The 24,557-nt window shown below is 48.7% G+C and overlaps 1 protein-coding gene across 3 annotated transcripts in view; it reads left to right on the top strand.

Annotated features, from left to right (window-relative positions):
- SRGAP2 (SLIT-ROBO Rho GTPase activating protein 2) overlaps window positions 1-24,557 on the top strand; it is a 96,094-nt gene that overhangs the window by 48,146 nt on the left and 23,391 nt on the right. For 2 of the 3 annotated variants that reach the window (XM_066204020.1, XM_066204022.1), the window contains exons 5-14: window positions 2,304-2,366; window positions 5,291-5,506; window positions 6,020-6,148; window positions 11,118-11,342; window positions 13,036-13,137; window positions 13,991-14,188; window positions 18,930-19,014; window positions 21,597-21,624; window positions 23,436-23,466; window positions 24,144-24,204. In XM_066204020.1, the coding sequence (XP_066060117.1) occupies window positions 2,304-2,366; window positions 5,291-5,506; window positions 6,020-6,148; window positions 11,118-11,342; window positions 13,036-13,137; window positions 13,991-14,188; window positions 18,930-19,014; window positions 21,597-21,624; window positions 23,436-23,466; window positions 24,144-24,204 (1,138 nt within the window). The remainder of the gene's footprint in view (window positions 1-2,303; window positions 2,367-5,290; window positions 5,507-6,019; window positions 6,149-11,117; window positions 11,343-13,035; window positions 13,138-13,990; window positions 14,189-18,929; window positions 19,015-21,596; window positions 21,625-23,435; window positions 23,467-24,143; window positions 24,205-24,557) is intronic. The other variant, XM_066204021.1, reaches the window with a different exon arrangement.

Genomic DNA, 24,557 nt, shown 5'->3' with positions numbered 1-24,557 from the left:
TAGACATTTTTTTTTTTTTTTGGTGGAATCAGTGCAGGGAACAGTTTTACATTAACAGCGCTCATTGCACAGCTCTTGTTCGGATGTCCCCTGTGATCTGTCTTACCTTCATCTTAATGGAAGGCTTTTTTCCAGTCCAGCAATCCAGCAGCTCCTTTCTTTGCGAGCTCATTTGGAAGCACGGAGAGTTTTGTGTTTTGACAATTTGGCATCTTCTTCTCCCCTTTCAACCCGAATCTGCATTAAAATATTCATTTTAATCTCTGTCATATAATTGATGCTTCAGCAGTTCGTGAAGCAAATGAGCCTTTTTTTTTTTTTTTTTTTAATTTTTTAGTGCAAGAAATGAGCAAAATGGGCTGGAAAAAAGCGGGGTGGGGAGGCAGATGATGGGGCCAGGCAGTTCCAGCAGCACAGGGAGCCTGTGGCTGGAAAGCTCCTTCTGCGTGAAGAGTTCAGTGCTCAGGGCACTGCAGACAGAGCCGGGCAGTCACTTCCATCCATCATCTCCACGTGGAGGAAAAGGCAGCCAGAAAAAAACCCTGGAGACCTGTTGGAACCCTGGAAGCTGAGAATTCCAGGCTTTCTGTGCTAAAAGGCTCTGACCCTCAAGTGAGCACCACGTTTGACTTGAGGCCGTGGAACAGGCTCCCAAAATTCAGTGGCAGCACTGGGCTTGTGGGTGTGTGGTTTGAATATTGCTGTGTGATATCACAGGGTGCAAAACGTAGGATTTAAGGGTTTAGTACATGGCAGTATGTATAAGGTGAGATGGAGGATTAAGGTGTAAATTAAATTCTTTTTCACCTTCTTCTTCACATGCCTGGGTGGTGTTTTGTTCACCCTCACGTTACGAGTGTTTAATTTCTACTGGGGCAAGCAAATCTGATAAATTCAAGATGGTTTATGCCTCCAACGTTCAGGAAAAGAAGCAGATAAAGAGGCAAGGCAGCCAAACCCCGTTCGTTTATTGGGTGAATAGTCCAATGGCTTATTGGGTTAAAAGTAAAAATAATTTCGGTGTCATCTCGTTATTGGACAATTAGGGCTTAAAAGGCCTCAGAAGGAGTTAGAGACGGAGCCATTTTTACCTCGTTAGCCAGAGCTCACAGCTTGTGAGACTGTGCTGGAGATAAGAGTTAATAAACATCTGAGTCCAAACAGGAAAATTGCATCTCTCAGGTTTTTAATCCCGGCTCTAACAGAACAGAAGAAGATAAAAACCCCCCAGCCACCCAGATGCCTGCAGGGGTGAGCAGCAGCCCCAGCCCCTTCTGCTTCCCGAGGTGGAAATCCTGGAGGTTTGTTGCTGGAGGTTGGGAATCACCAGCTCTGTGCTTTTCTCTCAGTTAGAGACTCCTCAGAGAGAGCTTTTTTTTCCTTTCTCAGCATTTGTGCCAGGTGCTCTTTTTTCCTGCAGCAGGGAGAGGAAGATGGGACTGGAACGTGGGGAGAATCCCAAGGATGAGATGTTGGATACTTGTGAATCCCACCGTGCTGCCAACAGAGCGATTCCAGGCTGGTCTGACCCCACAGCACCCCAAAATAATAACAAAAAGCCTCTAATAAGGCAGTTCTTTTTCATCCCAGAAACACACTCCGAGCACTGCTGAACCGGACAGTATGTGGAAGAGAATAATTTAAATTTAAATCCGATAATCTTTCTCTCCTGGCTTTTCAGTTTATCAGTGTGTTGTTGGTTTTTTCCTCGTGGTTCAGCACTGTCTCGACTTCCTGGGCAGAAATGTTGGTTTAAACCTGGCTTTGGCTGCCTTGCCTCTTTATCTGCTTCTTTCCCTGAACGTTGGAGGCATAAATAATCTCGAATTTATCAAATTTGCTTGCCCCAGTCGATATTAAACCCTCGTAACGTGAGCGTTCGAGCACACAAATGCTGCCTCGGTGGGCAGTGAATGAATAAAACCCATAAACTGAATTAAGTTATTCTTGCTACGTGCTGGTTTCCTTATCCCGCTTTTCTTCAGCTCCCACACCGACCTGTCCTGCACCCACAGCCTTGCTTGATCCTGTGAAAATGGGGAAAATTCCGTATTTTCAGGCCAGAAAATCAAAAACCTCCCGTTCTCTGGAAATTTCCATCTCTGTCCCAGCAGAGCTTTTCCGGCTGTGCCCGTCTGAGCTTCCAGTTTATTAATCCTCCTGGTGCAACGTGAGTGGCCTGGTTGGGTTTGCCGGCACGAGCAGCGGGGCTCAGTTGAGCCTGGATGATTTGTGGGCGCCCCGTGCTCGCTTCCTCCGCCGCGTCTTCCTCAACTGACTCTCGTTTCTCTGTTTTCTCGCAGAGCAAGGAGGTGGGACTGCAGCTCCAGGAGGACTTGATGAAGGTCCTGAATGAACTCTACACGGTAAATCAAACCCATTTCTTGGCATCTCCTCGGGCTCAAGGGAGAAGTGTTGGACTTCTCCCCCCGGTGCTGAGAAAAGGCTGCTCCAAAGCCCCGTAAATCCCATTTTTTCCCCCCTCTGTCCTCGTGTTGTTTCAGCTCACTTAAGTGTCGGTTCCCCAAAGATTTATTTGTTACTTTGCTGCAGCGAGAGGTTTTTTTTTTTAAAAAAAAGAGCCGGAAATGGGGAGAATTATTTCCAAACAGGCCAAAAAAATCTCGGGGTTTGAGCCTGCAGAGGCACCCGCTGAGCTTTTTGTCCCTCAGCTCTGAGCAGAGCAGCTCCTTTTAGAGGAAGAGTTTCCCATCCGGGCTTTTTGCTTCTCAGTAAATCCACTGGAGACACTGAGGAGGAGGAGGAGGAGGAGGAAGGATGTGTCCCCAAGGGTTCACGTGCTGCCCGGGGATTTTTCTTCTCCTCACACACATGAATGGAACAGCCTCTTGCTCGGTGAAAATTCTGCTTTCTGCAGCTGTTACTGAGCAAGTTCTCTTCTTCCAAAGCAGAACTCGCAGCTGAGTGGCTGAAAACGCCGTTTATTTTCTCCTTCCTCAGTGATTTGTCGGGTCACGACACTGAGATTTATGTTCTGGCCTCTTCCTCCTTCCAAAAGGTGAGGCAGGGTTGTTCCTCAGGCCGTGGCACGTTGACCCTGTGGTGAAATTGGGGTAAAAATCGGCGTTACAGGGTTCCAGGGGGTTCCCTGAAATTTCCTGTGTCAGTAAAATTTATAAAGGGAATTGGTTCATTACAGTTTGTTCCTATCAGAGCCTCAAAGCCAAATATTCAGGCAGATGAGCACTCCAGAGATGGTTTTGGGTTTGAGGGCGTAATTAGCTCAACTTTTGAGTCCTGTCGTGGAGGGGATCCTGAGGAAGGACGTGGATCTGTCTCTAAAACCAGAATTTAGGGACTGAGATCAGTTTCTGATCCGAGTTCAGCCGGCTCTGGAGTGGCTGCTGAGTGGACTTTCATGGACAGGGGATCATTTCTGGCTGCCAGGCTCTGACAGGTCAGTTTTTTGAGCCAAACGGTGAATTCTGCTCATTTCTCTACCCCTGGAAGGAAGAGCTTCCAGAATTCAGCCTTTGCTAAACAAACTGAGGTAAGGTATTGATGTTTTTAATGGCAGTGCTGGGAAATTCAGATCTATTTATTCATTCCTCCTGCTGCAGAACTCTGAATTGTCCCTTCACCGGAAAACCTTTTCCTTGGCAAAAAGCCACTTCTGATCGTGCTAAAAATTTTTTTTTGTTTGTTTTTGCTGGAATTAAAGCCAACCCACGGGTGATTAAATGCAGTGATACTTTTAGAAATAATTCCACCTCTTTTTCTGCTGGACGTGGCACTCAGAGCCCTGGGCTGGGTGACAAAGTGGGGATCAAGCAAAGGTTGGATGACCCTGGAGGTCTTTCCCAACCTCGGTGATTCCCTGATTCCATATCCAAAGGATTGGCAGAATCCCTGCTCTTGGGCAAGGTGGATCTGGGTGAAATTTTTACTTTATCTACACAAACAAAACCACCGAGGGTTGTCCCAGCCTGTCATTTTTCTGTTGTCCCAGCCTGTCATTTTTTCATCCTGTGCCATTTTGCCCTCAGAGAGTCGCCAGTGTCCCCCTTACACTGTGGCTGCCGGAGTGGCACAAACCCATTAAAAAACCCATTAAAACTGGGATTTCTCCCTCTGCTTTTGCTCTCTGCCCGCTCCACTCCGAGCGAGGGAGGAGAAGCGACTCCTTTGCATCTATTATTATAATTCTAAACGCCTCCTTTAGAGTCTGAGCATCTGCAGGGGCCGGGAGTGCGGCTGTGGGAATTACTCAGGGTGTTCTTTAGCACGGGGCTGCAGTCACATTCCCTTTCATGTTTAAATCCAGAGTCTCTTTGGATGCGGGACCTCTGCTGATCGCTGCGGAGGGGGAGCACGCAGCCCACTTGGGTGAAATTGTGTTATGTTCTGGTGCAAAGTAGCTGTAAACGGGTTTTCATCTGGGATAAATCGAGTTATTCGCAGGTGGAGCCTTTATTGCTGCTGGAATGGGTGATTTGATGCGATTGTGCTTTTTTATTTATTTTTTTTTTGCCCCCCCCCCCCCCCCGTGAGCGTTGTATCGTGTTTGTTTTGGTTGTGGGATTCAAATTGCTTTGCATTTACGGATAAAAATCTGGTTTGCATCTCATGTCCTTTGGCGCTGTTTGCTTAACACAAATCTAGGCATTAATACCACGTGAAACAAATGGGAGTTTTGTGACTGTGGGGGGGGATATTTATCTATATTTACTTATAAAAACGTGCTGCAATGGGAGCTGTCCTCACAGCACAGGGTCCCGGCCTCCCTAAAGGCAAGCACCACACTCGTTTATTAATTTTTTTATTACGGAAGGTGCCCAGAAGTGCTTTCATGCCCCAAATTTGATTTGAACAAACGGCCCCTGAGTGGCTCTCGCGGGCGCCGTGCCGAGGCTGGATTTCCACCCTGTGATGTTTAAAGCTCGGCTTCACCCAGATGAAGGGCTGATAGGGCTCCCTTCAGAAACCTGACCTGCTTGACGAGAAGCTCTCGTTTTCCTGCCTTATCATTTCCTTCGAGCGGCTCAAGGAAGGCTGGATTTAGTCTGCAGCCTTCTTTTTGGTTTCTGTGCTTGCAGGAAGGCACACGCCAAAGTCAAACAGAGCGGCAGCTGCAGAATCCCCCGCTTTGATTTCAGATTAATTTCAAAGCCACACCGGCTCAGGCACCTCCCGCCCCGCTTTTCTGACCTGGGAAGTTTCCCTGAGTGTTGTTTTTTTTTTTTTTTCCCTGGTTCGGGTATTTCAGGTCGTTTTTTTTTGAGCCCTGCCTCGCCAGGGCACCCTGAGCGTTGGTTTTTGTTGTGTGCAGGTGATGAAAACCTACCACATGTACAACGCCGACAGCATCAGCGCCCAGAGCAAGCTGAAGGAGGCCGAGAAGCAGGAGGAGAAGCAGATTGGGAAGTCGGTGAAGCAGGAGGACAAGCAGACCCCGCGCTCCCCCGACTCCACCTCCAACGTCAAGTTCGAGGAGAAACACGTCCGGAGGAGCTCAGTCAAAAAAATCGAGAAGATGAAGGAGAAGGTATTGATGGACCCTGGAGCCGCCGGTTCCCTCCTCAGAGCCAGATCCCACTCTTCGGGCGGGTTTTGCTCAGCACTCAGCTGGAGGAGAGGCAAAGCCAGCTGAGGGTTTTTTGGAAGGAAAGGAGTTACTTTGGAATGGATTTAGGCTCTGGAAGGACCAAGTTCAGGCCTTGGAGGAGCTGAGGTGCCCATAGCAACCCTCGGACCCTCATGGGCTTCTCTGGTGGTGCTGGAGCTGGGCCATAACCTCCCAAACCCCCCTTGTCCCTTCATTCCTCCTCTAATCTTCCCCATCCCACAGTCTGAAGACTTTCAATCCAGTGCAGCAGTGCTTAAACACATCTAAGCAGTTAATCTGCATTTCAGGCCTTGGAGTCCTGGCCAAACTGGGATTGGAAATGGGCAAAATGTGTGCGGGCAGAGTAAGGTTTGTTCGGTGCTCTCTGGTGCTGCTCAGGGTGCTGCTCACCTCTTTTCATGCCGTTTCCTGGGGTGTTTTGTTGTCTTCCAGCGCCAAGCGAAGTACACGGAGAACAGACTGAAGGCCATCAAGGCAAGGAACGAGTATCTGCTGGCCCTGGAGGCCACCAACGCCTCGGTGTTCAAGTACTACATCCACGACCTGTCCGACCTCATTGATGTAAGTGCTGCTGCTGGGGCCGGGAGCCTCCCACCTGCCTCCCCTGCACAGCTGGAAACCTCTGCACGGCTGGGCTGGGCACCTCGGGGGTGGCAGTGGGCTGGTGAGCGGTCACTGAGCTGTGACAGGGGCTTTTCTCAGGTGGCCACCTCGGTTACACTGAGAGGGAGAAGGAGGAGCTGCTTCCAGTGAAACCAACCTCGGTGTCACCCTGCTGCCTGACCCTGTTTGGCTGTTTTAAGCAAAGCCACGAGATTTTAATTCAGAAGCACGTTTGAAAAAAAAAAAAAAAAAAGATTTTTAACTGTAGAAACAGTCCAGAAGAAATTTGGCACCAGAGAGGGAGTTCAGAAGCGTTTCCTAAAGCTGCTTTCTACTGGTTTTGGAAAAGTCATTGAATTGTGGAATGCTCTGAGTTGGAAGGGATCAGCCAGTCCAGCTCCTGGCCCTGCACAGCCACCCCAAAATCCCACCCTGAGGGTGCTGTCCAAGCCCTTTTGGAGCTGTGCCCATTCCCTGGGGAGCCTGGGCAGTGCCCCAGCACCCTCCGGGGGAGAAGAGCCTTTCCCTGATCTCCATCCCAAACCTCCCTGACGCATCTCCAGCCATTCCCTCGCATCCTTTCCCTGCCCACCAGGACATATTTCAGCCTCTCCACTCCCAGGGAATATATTTTGCTCCCCATTCAGGGGGCAGCAATTCTCCTTTTGGTAAAAAGCGCCTCCAAAAAAACCCCCCAAAAAACCCCCCAAATTCTGATTCTTGAAAACTCAGCACAGGCAGGCCAGGAACCCTGAGGGGTTTTGTTTGCCAAGGATGGAACCTTCAGGCTGGACATGCTGAGTGTGGGCTCCGCTGGATGCTGTTCCCCTCCCAGGGCCATCCCTGCTGGGAGCACTGGGCTGCAGAGCCTGGAGGAGCAGGGAGGGATGAGCACAAGAGTCTCTAGACACAGGCAATGAAGAGCACTCAGATCTCTATGAATTACTCAAGCTATCAGAATAACCAGCAGTCCATAGGCTGCATTCATTCAGCTGGTGATGAACCTGGCCTGGAGTGCTCTTGTGGCAGGTGTTGATTTAATCCTGTCCTTTGGAGGTCAGGGCTGTCACTGAGAGGGGGTTTGAGAGATGCTGTGATTTCCAAACGTCGTGGTGTGCAGGTCTGCTGCACTGGAGGGGCCTGGGCTGTTTGTTCCCTCTGCCTTTTTCGGAGCCCTGTTTGGGTTTTTCAGCCTTCATTGCGTGGCCCTGGGTTTTTAACAAATTAGAACTCCCTGTACGTATTTCTGTCAGAGCTACAAGGTTGGGATTAGTTTCACCAGCATCAGCCTAATGTAATTGTTTCAATGTTGGGTTTTTTCTCATCTAAAGCCCTGTCTCTCAAGTCTTCCTGGTTCAGTTGTGTGTTCTTGGTATATTTTCATGGATCAAAGGTAGCAAGGAATGCAGTTGGGTTTCACAGGCCCGGAATAATTTGTAAGCACAGGCTGAGGTGTTTTCAGCAGGACAGGACGAATCTGGGCTTGGAAGGAAGGGCTGCTCTCCCTGGGCAGTCCCAGCTGTGTCTGGGGCATGGCAGAACAAGAATCCAAACTTCTGAATTTTAGGGATTTGTCTGTGCCTGGAGAGAAGCCCTTTGGCTCTGGGTGAGTCCCTGCCCTTGGAGCATTCAGTTTAACTCTACAAGTTCCCATCATCTTCAAAATCCAAAGTTTTATCTGCTCTGAGTTCAGGCGTGGAAAAATGTGGGACTTGTCTGGGAGCACAGGAGATGGAGTTCAGTTATCTCATTGTTAAGACACAGGGAAAACAGATTTATTAATGCCCTTGATCCTGAAGGATTGAAAATTCACAATTATAACCAGTGATGGTTATCTGAGCCGTCTGACTTGAATAAAAATGCGATTTTTAAGCCAGGCTGTAACGCCTTCCCTTGATCCGATCATTTGGTGACACTGAATTTTGAAATATAATATAAAAGTAAGCTTCAAAGTTGCTTGCAAGGAGATTGTGTTAGGCCAAACAGCTTTAAACTTTCTGTTTAATGGCACGTTTACCCAGCACATTGTTCCCTGTGCAGTGTGCAGGGAAGGGTAACAGGGAGTTAATTCTTTGTCGAGAGCTGAGAGCAATAAATTGTTTCTGCCATAGCCCAGTAGTTTTGAATTTCCTGACTTTGGGGACTGAGGCAGCTCTTTGATGCTAATGAAATATTACAGTAATGGGGAAGTTTGCATTAACTCATATTTATTAAAGGGTCACTGGGACAGGATTGGAAAGGAAAAAGAAGAAAAGATAAAAAGGTGTGTGTGAGTCCTAGAGGCTGCCTTGCTCTTCTAGGAATAGGTGTGCCATGGCTGCTTACTCCAGGGTCTCATCCTTCCCTTTCCAAATGTCAATTGCATTTAAAAACAAAGGGCTTTTCCCTCCTTAAATCTTCTATTTTTGAGGCCTGTTTGAAAGCTAACTGGCAAAGGGTTAATCAGCTGTCATGTTGGGAAGTGAATTTGAATGAGTTATCATTAAATTCTTATAAAAAATTGATTTCCTTTGAGAACGATTCCATCAAACATTTATATAACCCAGAAAAGGGATGGCAGGACTGGTGCATTTATAAACATGGAACACTGGACTTAAAAAAAAAAACCAACAAAACCTTTAAAGGGTTTGGGAGTGGAATGGGAAATGTTTTTTTGTCAGAGGCTTCAGCAGCAAAGAGCCAACACATTCTGCCTGTGCAGGGTGTGGGGTGGCACATGAACTCCCCTTGGCATTCCCAGAACTCCCAGTGCCTTTCTGGGGTCAAACTGGTCACACTGGGAGGGTGCACGAGCTCCTGTCCCACAGCAGGAGCTGTGTTCAGTTGTGGGCTCTGCAGTTGGGGAATCGCAAGGAGCTGCTGGAGAGGGTCCGGCAGAACCCACAAAGGTGATTTGGGGTCTGGAGCATCTCCCTGGTGAGGAGACGCTGGGGGGGGCTTGGGGTCAGGCTGGAGAAGGGAAGGCTGAGAGGGCATCCCATCAATCCATACAAATATTCCATCAGTCCATACAAATACCCATGAATCCATACAAATACCCATCACTCCATACAAATATCCCATGAATCCATACAAATATCCCATGAATCCATACAAATATCCATCACTCCATACAAATATCTATCACTCCATACAAATATCCATCAGTCCATACCAGTCTCCCCAGGGGATGTCAGGATGGTGCCAGGCTCTGTTCAGTGACAGGACAAGGAGTAATAAACCACAGCACAGGAAATTCCACCTCAACACGAGGAGGAGCTCCTGTCCATGAGGGTGGCAGAGCCGTGGAGTTGATGCCCAGGGAGGTCCTGGAGTTTCCCTCTCTGCAGACACTCCAAACCCACCTGGACGTGTCCCTGTGTCACCTCCAGGTGACCCTGCTTGGCCTGGGTGATCTCCTTGAGACCCCAAAACTGCTGTGAAAAGGAATTGAGTGCTGCTGTTAAATCCGTGCTGATCCTGATCCTTGTCCCGGTCCCGTTTTCCCCCACAGCTGCAGGACCAGCCCTGCAGAGTGAGCAGGAGCTGTGAGTGCCTCTTGATCCAAGGCTGCCTCCACACGTGCAGATTCTCAATCAAGCCTCTTTTGTTTTTGCTTTTTTGTTTTGCTTTTTTGGGTGGGTTTTTGGTTTTGTTTTTTTTTTTTTTTTTTTTGCTTGGCTGGTTTTGTTCTTTTCTGTTTGAATGTAAAGTCCCTCAATTCTCTGCCTGCAGCCCAACCAGCAACTGCAGCTCTTTTTCCAAGGCTTCACACCTGCCACAGCTTGTTTGGCTTCCAGCACTCGGTGGCAGGAATTCTGTGGGAGCAGGGGATGGTCCAGCAGTTTCTCTTCCCTTTCCCCCCACCCCTTCTTCTTTTTTTTTTTCCCCCCCCTTTTTTCCTCTCTGGGTTTGCAAACAATGACAGTGATGAGACCCAAATGATGGGCGAGGAGGAGTTTTCGTGTGAATTTTGCTTACAGAGCAGCACAGCAATCGAGCAGATGGTCCCTTTCTTTCCTTTTTGGATATTCTCCTCGTGGATGTGATCTTGCTTGCAATTCCAAGAAGGTGGGCTCCTTCTTGCTCACTTGATGAGATAGCTGAAAACTCCAGGCTGGTTCTGATCTCATGCTAATGAAAAGCTCCTTTTTTTTTTTTTCCCCCTCTTCTGAAACATAAAAACTTGGCTCTGCAGCCGTGGTGGAAATGAAGCTGCTCGATTGTCTCCCAGTGACATCATCCCAGTGTCAGCCCTAGCCAGGAAATTCTTGACCATAACCACTTCTTGCTTCAAAGTTTTTTTTTTTGCTCTTCTGTTTCACCCCAGCAAATGAAATCATCCCAACTGGTGGCTGCTGGGTTTTGGACGACTCTCTTTTCATGTCCAGCTCCTTGCTGAAGTGCAGGGAATGAAGCAGTTTGCTGGAGTGGTGGGATTATTTGGGTGCAGATGGGCCTTTTGGGTGATCCAAATCCGGTGTCGTGTCTCTCCGATAGCACTTCAGTGCCTTGCTTTCCTCTTCCTTTGAGTGATGTTATTTAAGGGTTTTGGGGTGTATTCATAGGAACAGGACCCCTGAAAGTCAGGTTAGAATTGAGGGAAATCCACTGCCCTGCTGTTAAACTTCATTTTTGGGTGAAACGAGTCTCTGGTACTCCATGAAAAATGAGTCTCGAAAACTCCAAGAAAACTCCACAAACTGTTACAATAATTTAATCTTATATTATAATTTAAGCTATATAATCGTAACATGGTAATACAATTTGCATGGGGTTACAGGCAGTGCAGACACTGAGGGATGTGGGACCTCCCTGCCGCCCCGAAGATGACCAAAAACCCACAACTCCTTCCCCATCCGCGTAACTCCTGCCTTTGGAAGCGTTCAGACCCCCATCCCAGAGCTTCATTCCCTTTATTCACCTGGAACTGTGTGTGTCTTTCCAGCAGTGCTGTGACCTGGGCTACCACGCCAGCCTCAACAGAGCCCTGAGGACGTTCCTGTCGGCCGAGCTGAACCTGGAGCAGTCCAAGCACGAGGGGCTGGACGCCATCGAGAACGCCGTGGAGAACCTGGACGCCAACAGCGACAAGCAGAGGCTGATGGAGATGTACAACAACGTCTTCTGCCCGCCCATGAAGTTCGAGTTCCAGCCGCACATGGGGGACATGGTCAGTGTGGGGCTCTCCTGCAGCTCCTTGCCTGTTTGTTGCCCTTTTCTTGATGAATTCTCCCCCTCCAGGGCTGCCTGTTTGGGTCTTTCGGGAGGCTGAGAGGTGGGAGATGATGTAAGGATTGAGCAGAGGCATTTGTATTTTACCTTTTTGGCTGTCGAAGCTGGATGGTCTCCAGGAGTCCCTTGCAACCCCAAAGATTGTGTGCAAAGGAGCAAGTGCGGCTCTTAAATCCAAGCTGATCCTGATACTGACCCTTGGCCCTTCACTGGAGGTGAAAATGCTTTAATTAGTGTTTCCTCCTCCCATTTAATATTAAACCTTTCCTTCAGCCCCCGGGTTAATCCCCAAGGCAGCCTCTGAGCTTTGAGATTGGAAGGGCCAATTTAAGAAACCTAAATGCTGGTTTTTTTTGCAGCGTCTGTGTACAACCTGAGAGCACCAACGCTTTGCAGTGGTGCTTTTTGCATCCTCCTTGTGGGCCAGGGCTGTCAGAGGACTCCTCGTTCCTGGCAGGGCAAACCCCTCTCTTTTTTGGGTTTATCCAGAGGTGGTTGCTCAGCTGGGAGCTGTTGAAAACCCTGCAGGCTGAAAGGGGTTGTGAATGGGAGCACATGCACAGTGTGACTATTTAGGTCACTCGGTTGGATTTCCAGATCTTCCCCCGAGCACAGACTGGAGGATGGTCTCTTGCAGGCTGCCTCTTCTCTTGGGCTGGGAATTACAGCCACTGCTCCAGGCTCTTCTTTGTCTCTCCCGTTTTAAGTGAATCCTTCAGACTGTAAATGACCTTTCCTGGATTTTTTTCCTGGGCTTGTGATGCTGTAAGCTCGTGGGAGGAAAAGGAATTACCTGCAGAGAGTCTCATTCAGGAGCAGCTCCCATTCACTGAATCATTTATCCTGCTGCTTCTCCAGGCTGGGGGAGTGTTTAGAAATGCAGCTGATGGTCTTGCTGCAATGGTGCTGCACGCAGCAGATTAAATCAGAACGTGTGATCCTGTGCGTGTGCACGGGTGGGTGAAACTCCCACTTTCGATTTCTGTCTCTGAAGAAACGGCCTCAGGCAGCGAGGTCAGTGTTTTCTTGTAAGAACCCACACACCAAACCCAGACCAAAACAAAAGGGAAGAGCTGCCTCGTGCTGTGGAATGAGAGACTTTCTGAGCAGCTCAGGGAAATCCTCGGTGTTCTGGTGTCTGTGACAGGTCCCCAGACTCCGCTTTTTTTATTTTAACTGCCCTGGATTCATTCAGGAGTGACCTGTGCCTGTTGCTGGCGGTGCAGGGGGTTCAGCTGAGCAACCCCAGCCCCTCGTGCCCCTACCCCAGCGTGCCAGGCTGAACCAAATTCCTCATTTTTGACGTGGTTTATCCAGATGGGTGCGAAAAAGCACCTCCAGACTTCCAAAACACGCAGTGAGCTGGCGTCACTGCAAGCAGCTGATGTTTTCTGGCTCTGCTTTGATGTTGCCGTCATCTCCTGTAGATTCAGTGTCACTCTAAATTCGGGGTCGCTCTGTAAATTCAGTGTCGCTCTGTAAATCCTCTCAGGGAGGGAGCTGCAGTTCGGCACAACCTCCTCCTCTGCTCGAAATCCAGGTTAACCGAGTTTTGAAGCTCAGCACTTTCAGAGAGTGTTTGATAAATAAATGAGTAATTGCAGTGCCCTGCTGTGCTCCTTCTCCTGCAGGAGTCTCAGCTGTGTGCCCAGCAGCCAGTGCAGAGTGAGTTGGTGCAGAGGTGTCAGCAGCTGCAGTCCCGCTTGTCCACGCTGAAGATCGAGAATGAGGAGGTCAGTGAGTAACCAAAACTCAGCAACCCCTCCCAGCCACTTCCAGTGGTTCTTGGGCTCTGATTGTGGAAGAATCTGGTTGTTGTGTTCCTTTTTCTATTAACACTTGCGGTAAAATTCAGGGCCAAAGCGTCTTGTGCATTAATTGCTGTGTGATCTCACAGGAAGGTTGGGTGTATGGAAAGAATCCTTTAAAATACTCCCCCATATCTCTCTTCCCAGCCTTAACTTGATAAGACTGGCTGTGTTGCTAAAGCTACAATTTGGATAGCAAAGGGAAAAGAAGGAATTTAATGTTTTGAAGTGAGTTTGCATAACCTGAGTTGGAGTGATTTTTGTTTAATTGGCTGTCCGAGATGAGAAGGAGATGACAGGAACGGGGATCTAATCTCTGCACCTCTGTGTTCAGGAACTTTGGGGCAAAATTTGCAACCCCTTTTATGTCTAGAGAGTTGATTCTGGCCTTCAGTAAAAACACACAGTGCAGCGGAGTCCTGTTGGTAATTAACATTTGATGCCCAGTAGATGCAGTTGCAGAAGACAATTAGGGAATCTTTGTTCCAGCTTTCTCTGCTTTGAGGTTAAATTTCTTCCCATCTCCTCCTGATCCCCAGCCCGTGAGATCACAGCTGCCATCCTGGCACGGAGTCCTGGCAGGTTCAGGGTGCTGCCAGCTCTGTGCTTGCATGGACTGTGCTGTTAATGAGCCAGAATTAATTACAGCACACAGGGTGTGAAGCCAGTAATATCTGTTTATTAGCAAAGTGCTGCGGGGGACTTGCACAAACCTCTTGTTGTTTACTCACAACGTGAAAACCTCGAGGTTTTGAGGTCTCCCCTTGTTGCTGGGCAGGTGAAGAAGACGATGGAGGCCACGCTGCAGACAATCCAGGACATTGTCACCATCGAGGACTTCGATGTCTCTGACTGCTTCCAGTACAGCAACTCCATGGAGTCGGTGAAGTCCACGGTGTCGGAGACGTTCATGAGCAAACCCAGCATTGCCAAGAGAAGGGCAAACCAGCAGGAGACCGAGCAGTTCTACTTCACAGTAAGGGGATGGGTTTTAGGGATTTAGGAGGGATTTTTTATTCTCTTTCTACCCTATGAGGGTGGTGAGACCCTGGTTCAGCTCTGGCTGTTTTGTCCCTGGAAGTGTCCAGGGCCAGGAGAGGCTTGGAGCAGCCTGGGATAATGGATGGTGTCCCTGCTCAACCCCTGGATGATCTTCAGGATCCTTCCCAACCCTTTCCATGATTCTGTCATTTTCAGTGGGATCTGTTCAGAATGATCCTCACAACAGAGGTGCAAAGTGATGCTCCTGTCCAAGAGAAAACACTTCTCTCGCTGAATTTGGGCAAGCAGAGGCAGAGTGTTGGGGTTTAAAAATGTGTGCTCTCAGTTCTCTGGGAATGTTTTGAGTTATCTCTGTTGATTCAAACATGGTCTGTGGGTAAATTGTGTCAAATCTGATTTCTTCTGCATCTGAAAAGGAATTTTCTGAGAAAGAACTTAATAGCTTGTAAACATGAAATTTGGAAACTAGTGCAAACTAGAAGTGTTTTTAGCTCTTTCATTCTTTGTTATCATCTTACAATTTCAGCCTGCAGAAGCTTTTCATTGAGTCAGTGTTTTTTACAAGATGCTAAGAGCTTTTTGCTGTTGAGTTTCATGCCAGACTTTGTGTCTTTTTCCTACATCAGATTTATGTCAAACCGTCGAATTTGTTTCCAGTTTTAAGATATTTCAGAGTAGCAGATGAAAATCACGGGGCTTACCCTGGCTAATTTGCCATTCCTTTGGGCATCCTTCTCCTCCTTCTTCCCAGAATGGCGCTGCTTGTTAAAAATCTGAATTTTCAGTGCAAGTGGCACTAACCTGGCGGGATGGATCATTAGGCCTTGACTTAGAAAAATCCCAAACCCTTCACTGGAGGTGAATCTGCCTATTGAGAGAAAAGTGAGTGGAGAAGCTGCTTCAATTCAGACAGGATTGACCACCCTGCCCAGGGTTAAGGAACTTGGAAAAGTGATTTTTAATTGAACTCTGAGCATTTCCTCTCCGGGGAGAGCAGTTTTGAGCTCAAACAGGAGGAGGAGGAACCCAGGGCTCAGTTTGGACGGGATATTTCTCCCTTTCATGTTGTTGCTGTGGTGTTAGGGAGAGACCCTCTTTAAGCAGCCTGATCAGATGCTGCATTGATCTGCTATTGACCAGGCTTATAAACAGCCTTGATAAGGATTTCCAGCTCTGAACCTCCGAGGAGCAGCTTTTCCAGTGTCTCATAAAACCCTCAGATGGGTGTTAATGAGGCTCGAGGGCAGAGCTTTGTGTGGGGGATAAAAAAAAACAAAGTGCAGAGCAGAACTGAGATTTAATTCCCTTTTAGCTCGTGGTGTGCTGAGTGCTGGGGGGTAGGAGCTGTTAGAAAAACGCTGCATTGAAAAGAATATTGAAAAGAATATTGAAAAGAATATTGAAAAGAATATTCCATATTAATGTGGGCTCAAGGAGGAAATTCCGTGTGCTGCATTCCTAGGCAGAGCTCTTGGGTAAACACAGGGATGGGAATTCAGTGGAAGGATATTCACTGGAGCATCTCCAGACTGGAATAATCGGTATTTCCACTGGAAGCACATCCCAGCACGGCAGTGCTGACGGATCTCTTGGGCTCTGGAGGGAGATTTGTGCTCAGGGTAATTGAAACTTCCCAGGGATGGGTGGGCTGAGCCCTGAGCTGCTGCAGGTGGCTGAGGCAGGGAAGCAGCAGCAGCCACTTCAGGGAGCCAAAATCCAGGGATGAGGAGCTGCTGCTGCCATGGTTACAGCCCTGCTTCCCCAGGCAGGCATCCTGGCACTGCTGCCCACCAGGGCACAGCTGGGAAAGGGGAAAACGATTCCGTTCTTTCACCTCTAAACCGGAATAATTTCAGTTCTTAGGCAAAATGATGGTGTTTTTAAACCTCTGGGAAGAGGAGGAGGCAGAGCAATACTGGCTAAAATCCTCCTGCTCCTGCGTCCCGGTGCTGCCGATCCCGTGGGAGGGGGATCCAGTTCCCCCATCCTTGTGTGCCTGGTTCGGAATTACTCTTGGAGGGGTGAGAGAGAGGAAAATCACCGGCTTTTCCTGGCTGGGGATGGATGGGGATGTGGAGCAGGGGCAGAAGGGGTTTTTTCCCTGTATCCTGAGCACGTTCTGGTTGGGGTTTTGCCTCATCCCATCCTGCAGGGCTTTGGGCTCAGAGGTGCCTGTGCTGGGTTTTGTTTCTGGTGCCACACGCTCCTGGCTCTGTCTCCCAGCTGATGTTCTCCTCTGGATTGTCACCGGGCACAGAGGAGGTGACTCAGAGACGTGTTTCTGCTCCTTTGTTCCGGCTGCACTCAGCCCAGCTCCAGCTGTGCTCTGCCCCAAATGAAATCCTCAGGAGTTCTCCCGTAGTTTGATTATTTTCTTCGTTTTATCCTTCGACTGTTTTTATTCCGCCGAAACTCCGGGGCTAATGGATCTTTGTAATTGGCTGAGAAGAGCCTGGAGCTTTATTTGGAAATTAATTTCTTTTTTTCTTTCATCAGCGTCCTTGCAACAGGCAGGGAACAGAATGTTAGGCATGAGGAAATAGTCCAAAAAAATGAGATTCTGCAGTGCATGGGAACAGCTTTTTTCTCCTTTCAAGCAACCCCTGGTACCTGCTGATGTTTTTTAATGACCTCGAAGCCAGAGCCTTGCAAGTCCCAGCGAGTGCCTCTGCCCTGCCCTGCCTGACCCACCTTAGGCTGGGCTTAAGCGTTTAGATCTGCTTCAAAGGGGAGCTTAACTCTGCCAAGAGGAGTTGATCTGCTGATCTTCAAGCTTCTGTTTGCAGATGAGCCTTCTCCAGCCCTCCCGTCCTTCCACCTGTGACTCGGAGACCCCCCAGAACCGGGTTTATCCTCCACTCCCCCACTTCAGACTGGTGCCTTTTGCATTTTTATCCTCACCATCTTTTCTCCTGCGAAAATTTAACCGGTTGAGCAAAATGTAGCTGGGGCTTGGCAAACAGATTCTACAGGGAAATTCCTCCCCGAAAAAACGCAATTAATTGTTCGTCGTGGTGATGGCGCTTCCCGTTCTCTTCCAAAACAACAACAACAACAACAAAAAATTGAAATATTAATCAAGGAAGCAGGAAACGCTGAGACTTTCCGAAGGGACTTAATTCTTGTGAAGTGTTTCTTTCGATGTTGTCAAGCAGAGGGGACATAAAACACGGGCTTTTGGCAGTTAATTAAAGCCGGTTTTGTTTGTTGTGTCAGTGCACACCAGGGCTGGGGAGCCCTCAGGGGAAGCTCCTTTGGTTCCTGGAAGGTTTTCCCTCACTACTGCCTCAGTCTGTGCATATATTTATTTAGTTCTTAGTTATTTATGTGTCTATTTCTACTTGACTCTTTCCATCCTGCACGGAGGCCGCTCCTGCAAAGGCCAAGCAGGGTCCAGGCTCTCCTGTTGTTAAAAATATCCATTTTTACCTCCAGGATTTGCAGTCTTACTGTGCAGATCAGAGCTGGGAGGAATTGGATTGAATTGGGGGAGGCTGGAAGTGTCCAAGGCCAGGCTGGACAGGGCTTGGAGCAACTGGGATGGTGAAAAATGTCCCTGCCCGTGGAATGGGATGAGCTTTGAGGTCCCTTCCCACCTAAACCGTCTGAGGATTTGATTAGGAGGAGAACATTTAATTGTTAGATAAGAATCCTCTCTCTGGGCTCATTCTGCTGGCTGAGTTTTTAAGATCTCTCATCGTTCCCGAGGAGTGCTCTGTGATACTTGCAGGGTTTGTGGTTTTGACTGCAGACATGTCCCATTTATAACGTGGGCAGCCCCTGTACGGCAGAGCATTTCACATGCTGCAGCTCAGGGGAGAGAAATAAAACTGCTCTGAGCTGCGAGATAAGGGATGAAAGAGCTGCAAGAAAAATAAAAAAAAAAAGAAGAAAACCCCAGGATTTGCAGAGCTGTGGAAAACCAGAGAGCAGCGGGAGAAACGCCTGCGTGGCTGTACAATATTCCCCTGCACTCCAATAATATCTTTATTTGTTTTGTCCCGTGCCCTCTGTGCGGCCCTGTGCATCATCCGGCGTGGAGGCAGAGCCCGAGTTTGACAAGTAAAGTGGGGTGAGAGAGGTTAAGTGAGAGAATAAGCACAGTAGCAGCCTTTTAGTTGGTTAAAACAGATTGCTCATTCAGTGCCTCCCGCCCTGCCTGCCCAGGGATGGATGACAGCTCCTCTGATGGCTCAGAAAGATGCCAAACATTTCAGCTGATGCCACAGTAGAACAATGGGAATTGCCCCGCAGATGGAGAATTCACAGGATTTCAGAGCTGTTGAGGTTGGAAAAGGCCTCAGAGATCGTTGATCCAGGCTTGGTTGGGCTCAAAATATGAGTGGCCTGAGCTTCAGAGTTGCCCAGATGTGCATAAGCCAGGACTCAGTTCATGCTTTAACAATGAATTGCAGAGTTGTTCTATAATTGTAAATTTCGGTGTCACTCTGCAGCTGCAAATGCAGTGTAACTGTAAAATCAGTGTGACTGTAAATTCGGTGTCTTTCTGTTACAGTAAATTCAGTGTCACTTTGAATTTACTGTGTAAATTCAGTATCATTCCAGAACTGTAAATTCGGGGTCACTCTGAATTCGGGGTCACTCTGTAAATTCTGTGTCGCTCTGCCCGACTGTTCACAGTCCAGCCGCCCGAAGTCTTGACCAGAGAAATGAAATTATCCACTCACCATCCTGTTTTTTTTTTTTTTCCCCAGAAAATGAAGGAGTACCTGGAGGGCAGGAACCTGATCACGAAGCTCCAGGCCAAGCACGACCTGCTGCAGAAAACCCTGGGAGAAAGTGAGTGTGTGTCCCCAGCCCTGCTCTCGGCCAGGCTGTTGCGTTTATCGCCGTGGCTGTTGCATTTATTGCACTGCTCAGCCCTGGGTGGTGATTTATGTTTCATGAATTCTCTCTGATCCGCACTGGGGGAGAGGCCAAAGGACCCCCCGTGGCTGCTTGATGAATGATGAACACCAAAATGCTTAATGAGGCACTGATGTGCATCACTGATGGGTGTGCTGCCCCCTCCTCCTTCATCCTCCCCTCCTGGTTATCTCTTCACGATCTCTGCGGGGCCAAAAAACCCGCCAGAGATCGTTCATTTGTGATTTTTACTGATTAATTCGGAATTATTGATGGCCTGGGCCTTGGTTTGTGTGGCAGTTTAGCTGCTCCTCACCTCTGTGCGTTCGGCCACGACCGAACCAACGTATGGGAGGCCAGGCTTTTGTCAGGAGAAGCACAAACAAATTTCAGAGCATGTGAAACACGTTCCCTGTCTAGAGGGCATCAGTCAGGGGGGCAGCGGCCAGAACTGAATATTCATTTGCTGTTCCAGCCAGAACAAAGGCAGATTTCTTTCCCTTCATGATATGGGCAAATCCTGCTGGCCCAAAACCACTTCAGCCATGCATCCAAGTTTCCATCGAAACCTGCGCGTGCCTCGTGTTTGCCGGGGAGAGGGTTTGAGCAGTGGAGATGTCAGGTCGGGAGCTCAGCCTGGGCTGTGGGGCCGAGCTGGGCTCCCCACGGCTCGTGGTGTGCCACTCTGCTGGGTGAAGACGCAGCCAGCGTGTGGCCTTTGAAGTGCTTTGCTTTCGGTTTGGAAGGGCACTGTCAGACCGAAGCACTTGTGGCCGCAGGAATGAAGAGTTTTGTGTTTATCAGGCCCCGGCTGCTGGGTGGATTTGCCTCCGTTGGGGTTGGGTTGGTGAAAATTGCTCATCTCCTCGGCTCTCCTGTAAGAAAGGGGGGCTGGAGCCGAAGTTTTGCGTCCTCAGGGCGTTTTTCTTGCGCCTCTGGATATCTGGGAGTGACAGCCGCTGTGACAGATCACGTTCCCGGGTCGGAGCTGACCTCTGCATTCCAAGCCCTGTTCCCTCTTAACCTGCCTGCCCCCTGAACCCAGCTCAGGCTGTGCCAGGGGGGGAAAGGAGAGGAAATCAAATGTGATTTCTGTGTGGATTTAAAGGCTGTTTCCTTCATTTGATTTTTGCAAACGAGAGCTTTCTTAGGGACACCCTGTGAATGTCAGGGTGAGCCCCAAAAAACCTCCTCCTGTCATCTGTGAGATCCAGAGGAGCTGGGAAAGGGAGGAACATCCCATTTCCCAACCCACAGGAGCAGGTCAATGGTACAGACTGGGGACTGTGCCTAGATTTGTCCATAAAATGTCACTTAACTGGGAAATGGGCAAATCAAATCCCCTTCACACGTCCCCAGAGCGCGGTTAGGAGCTCTGCAGGAAAATGTGCCTCCAGCTGTGTGTCTTCAGTGCCTGGCAAGTTCAGGGGCTTCTTATTTTTTTATTCTCCTCCCTGCCCCATCCTCAGGTGAGGTTTTTTTTAGCGCAAATTGCCTTAATCTGAAGATGACAAGTTCCTCTGTGCACGTCGTTCTGTCCCTGTCCCCATTTGTCACCCTAATGCAGGAGCCCCTCGGTGCTGCCACAGCCCTGCAATCTCCCTGTATGAATATTCCGTGATGGAAAGGGGACAGATGGCTGGAAGTTCTGCTGCAGAACCACGTTCTCCTGTGAATGATGCACTGTTTTGGCTCTACGTGGGGAGAGCCAAAGTGGCTATCAAGAGGTGCTCGACTAATTGTCGAGCCATCAGCAATTAGCTGCTTCCCCCCACTCCTCCTTCCACCTCCCCAGGATGCAGGGGAAAGAACAGGAGGGAAGGTGGATTTTTTTCAGCTCAGTGTGGTTTCACTGATTTTTTTTTCCACCAAAAAAACCCCAAAACAACCCAGGCCTGTCCCACTGCCAGCAGCACCATCCTCCTTTTCCCTGCCCCTTCCGTTGTGATGTTTTGAGGTGATGCTGCATCAGCAACTCCCAAAGCTTTGGCTGCTGCTTCCTCGAAAACTCAACGAGTTAATGGGAGTGGGTTTTGGGTTTTTTTTTTTGTAAATATGTTTGTGGAAAACACCCCTGAAACGTCTGTCTCTGGAAATAGCTTCGGTGCCAGCGCGTTGAGGCTGTGGGCTGACAAATCTGGGAAATGTTTGCACTCTTCCTCAGGGGCTTTGTGAAGCAGAATCTCTCGCCCCACCAGCTCCCCTGGGAAGGAGGGAGGGACTGACAAGCCCAGTTTTTTGGCAGAAGTCAACGATTAGAATGCTCAGGGAGGTGATTTCTGTTTAAAAAGAAAAACCCAAGAATTCACAGAGAGAGGAGAGCTGGGACAGCCTGGGCTGGTTCCTGGTTGGGTTTGGTGGAGCTGAGCTGGCAGGGGTGGGTTTGGTGCTGTCCTTGGAGCTTTTTTCTCTCCTCTCCTTTCCTCCGTCTCCTTCCAAAATCCTCTGTGCAGAAATACTGAGAGCAGTTTGCCATTCCTCCCTCCTCATGCTGGATTTCTCTGTCTCCTCCTCAGGTCAGCGGACGGACTGCGCCCTGGCCAGGTAGGTGTGGCTCAGGGAATTGTGATTTTAGGGAAAATCTGATGCAAATTGGTCATTCCAGATCAGTTACCAGCCCAGGGTATGTGTCTGTGGGAGAAATACTCTGATTTAGGGTCACAGAATGGAGTCATGGAGTGGTTTGGGTGGGAAGGGACGTTAAAGCTCCTCCAGTGCCATGGGCAGGGACACCTCCCACTGTCAAATCCCATCCATCCTGGCCTGGAACACTTCCAGGGATGGGGCAGGAGTTTAATAAATCTAATTAAATTTGTTAGAAATTTAAATTAAAATTGATTATAAATTTTAAAATCCAATTGATTATAAATTTAATTTAATATAAAGAAATCCCTTTTCTCGCCCTGGTGTATTTAGTGCAGATCAGGAGCAGGATGGGAAAGTGAGAGAAATTCCTTAATTTGGTGCCGTCACCCAGAGAATATTCTCCAGATTTAGACCAAATCCCTGCACCTGGGATGGAGGTGGGCCCAGGGCTTATCCCCAGGGTTGAGGACCATAAATTGGGAAACTCCTGATCCCAGTGCTGCTCTGCTGGTCCTGGATTCCAGCAGGATGGAGAGCACGGAGAACAAACCTTTTAATTTAATTAGGCCCAATCCCAGAACCAGCACTAAGCTTCTGGTGGGGCTTTATTTGTTAAAACACAACGAACGCCCACCTCCAAACCGATGGGTTCGGGGGGCTCTGCTGGGCACCAGGGGCTGGGGCTCTGCATCCTCCTGCCTCGTTCGCAAAAGGAAGGTGATTGCCACCAGCGTGGACTCATTACTGCTCTTCCCATTCCTCACAGCAAAGCAGAACTGGCAGGTCCTAATTAGGCCCTGACATCTGTAATAATAAAATATTATTCATCATGAAACAATTTTTAAATATCAAAGGATCGTGCCCGCTAACAGTTTAAAGCCCCCCCCCCAATTGTCCGTGACAGCCCGTGGAACTGGATTTGATTTTATTATTTTTTTTATTTTTCATTCAGTGTTTTTGATTTTTTTTCTTTCTTTTTTTTTTTTTTTTTAACAAAAGGAATTTCCCCCCAAATTAACACATTGTACAGGCTTTTTTTTAAAAAAAAAATCGCGCTTCTAATCCCCTTATTAATAATTCAGCAGCCATCTGCCCTGGCAGGGAATTGGCTGGAATGATGCATTAGGGCCTCTCTGCTGTTATCTCCCTTGCTTCATTTTTACAAGAAACTAAAGGAATTTTAAACCCCCAGTAATAAATTTTGAGGGGAAAAGCCTGGCAGAGCAGGGCTTTTCCCCCTGTTTTTCTGCCATTAATGTCCACCAGCATCAGCAGATGAGAGCAGACAGACAAGGCTTAGCCTGGCTGGTGTGGGCTGCTGTTCCAGGGAGGGGTTTGTGTTATTTATTTATTTGAAACCTTATCAAAACTGTAATAAAGACTCCGCGGTGGCAGCTGTTAACAGCACGGGGAGAGCCAGCCTGCTCCCACCTGCTCTTCCCTGAGCAATTTATATCAAACTTCACCTCCAGCAAAGCAGCCCTGGATCACGGAATTCCTTCTGGTCGGAGTTAAAATGTCAGGGGGGACTTTTTGGCAAGGGCTCCCTCGTGCCTCGTGCAGGTTTTTTGGGGTGATTTAAAGTCACTTCAAATCGTTCTGGAGTTCCATAAATCCAGTCGGGCTCTGGCACTGGGATTGACTGGGATATCTGGCTCCTTCCCTGCTCCAGGATGTGGTTGGGAGCGCTGCAGGGAGGAGCTGGGGGTAGTGGAGGATCATCCTGACTGTTCTCTTCTCTGTTTTTCCCTCCCGCACCCCTGGACCAGTGGCAGGCGCAGCTCCACCGTGAGGAAGCAGGTAATTAACGTTTCCCTCGTTAACGGGGCAGGGATGTGGCGTGGGGAAGTGGAGGAGTGGTGGAAAACAAATTTTTATCTGTCCCTCCCTGCCTTCTGTGCACCTTTCCAGTCTTGTCGGAGAAATGCCTCAAACCTGCATCCCGAACCTCGCTCGTTTTCCCCCACAAAAATTGAGAGTTGCTTTGACTCTGTGTCTTGACAGACCTGGAGTCAAAAATCCCGAACAGCCTCGAGCTGTTTGGACAGTCCTGGTTTATGGGATCCACGCTGTTGTTTCTTTGTCTCCGTCCCCTTTATTTTCCCTGGAATCCCCCTGTTAAACCCGTAACCGCTCTCGTGTTGTGCCTTCCTGTAATAAAGCCTTACAAAGCCGGGCTTTGTGTCCTTGGCCTTGGGGTTAATCTGTTGCTTTTTGGTACCCAAGTGAGCTAAAATGTGTTTCCTTGAGATAGGGAGGCCCCAAAGTATCTCTTGTTGATGCTGTAAGGTTAAAGTTTGGGAATTCCAGCTCACACAGCCTTGGGCTGCTGCTTTGGAGTTTCAGGATAACGACAGCAAGTTGTGTCTTGGTGTGCACAGTCAAACCTTTCTCATGTTTTTTATTGTTTTAATTTTTTTTTTTTTCTCTTCATTTTACGCTCTGCCTGCTCTTGCTGTTAATTCCTCTCTGGGCAGGATTCCTCCCAAGCCATTCCCCTGGTGGTGGAGAGCTGCATCCGATTCATCAGCAGGCACGGTGAGTTCTTCGTGGGCTGGGGGTGTCCTGTGCTATCCCCAAAAAATAAAATGAACCCCATCAAGGATGTTCACAGCACGTGGTGCCTGTGCAGAAGCTGCCACAGAAGGAGAAAGGCTCTGGTTTTATTTATTTTTTTTTTTTTTTGCATTGCTGGTGTTGTGTGTGCGGTGACCTCTGCAAATAACTGACCTTGCAAATGTTGTTTTGCCAACAATGTCCCTTTATTCCCTGCAGAATTAGCTCCCCGTCCATCCACACCACTCGTGCCTCACCTTCCTTTGAGCCCTGAAGTGTGGCCTTCACCGGCAACAATCATCCTCTTCACCAGGAGGAGGAGGAGGAGGAGGAAC

Source organism: Chamaea fasciata, unplaced genomic scaffold (assembly GCF_029207755.1).
Source record: "Chamaea fasciata isolate MVZ Bird 193981 ecotype frontalis unplaced genomic scaffold, bChaFas1.0.hap1 SCAF_25, whole genome shotgun sequence".
NCBI classification, from domain to species: Eukaryota; Metazoa; Chordata; class Aves; order Passeriformes; family Sylviidae; genus Chamaea; species Chamaea fasciata.
This window is presented reverse-complemented; position numbering and strand designations above follow the sequence as displayed.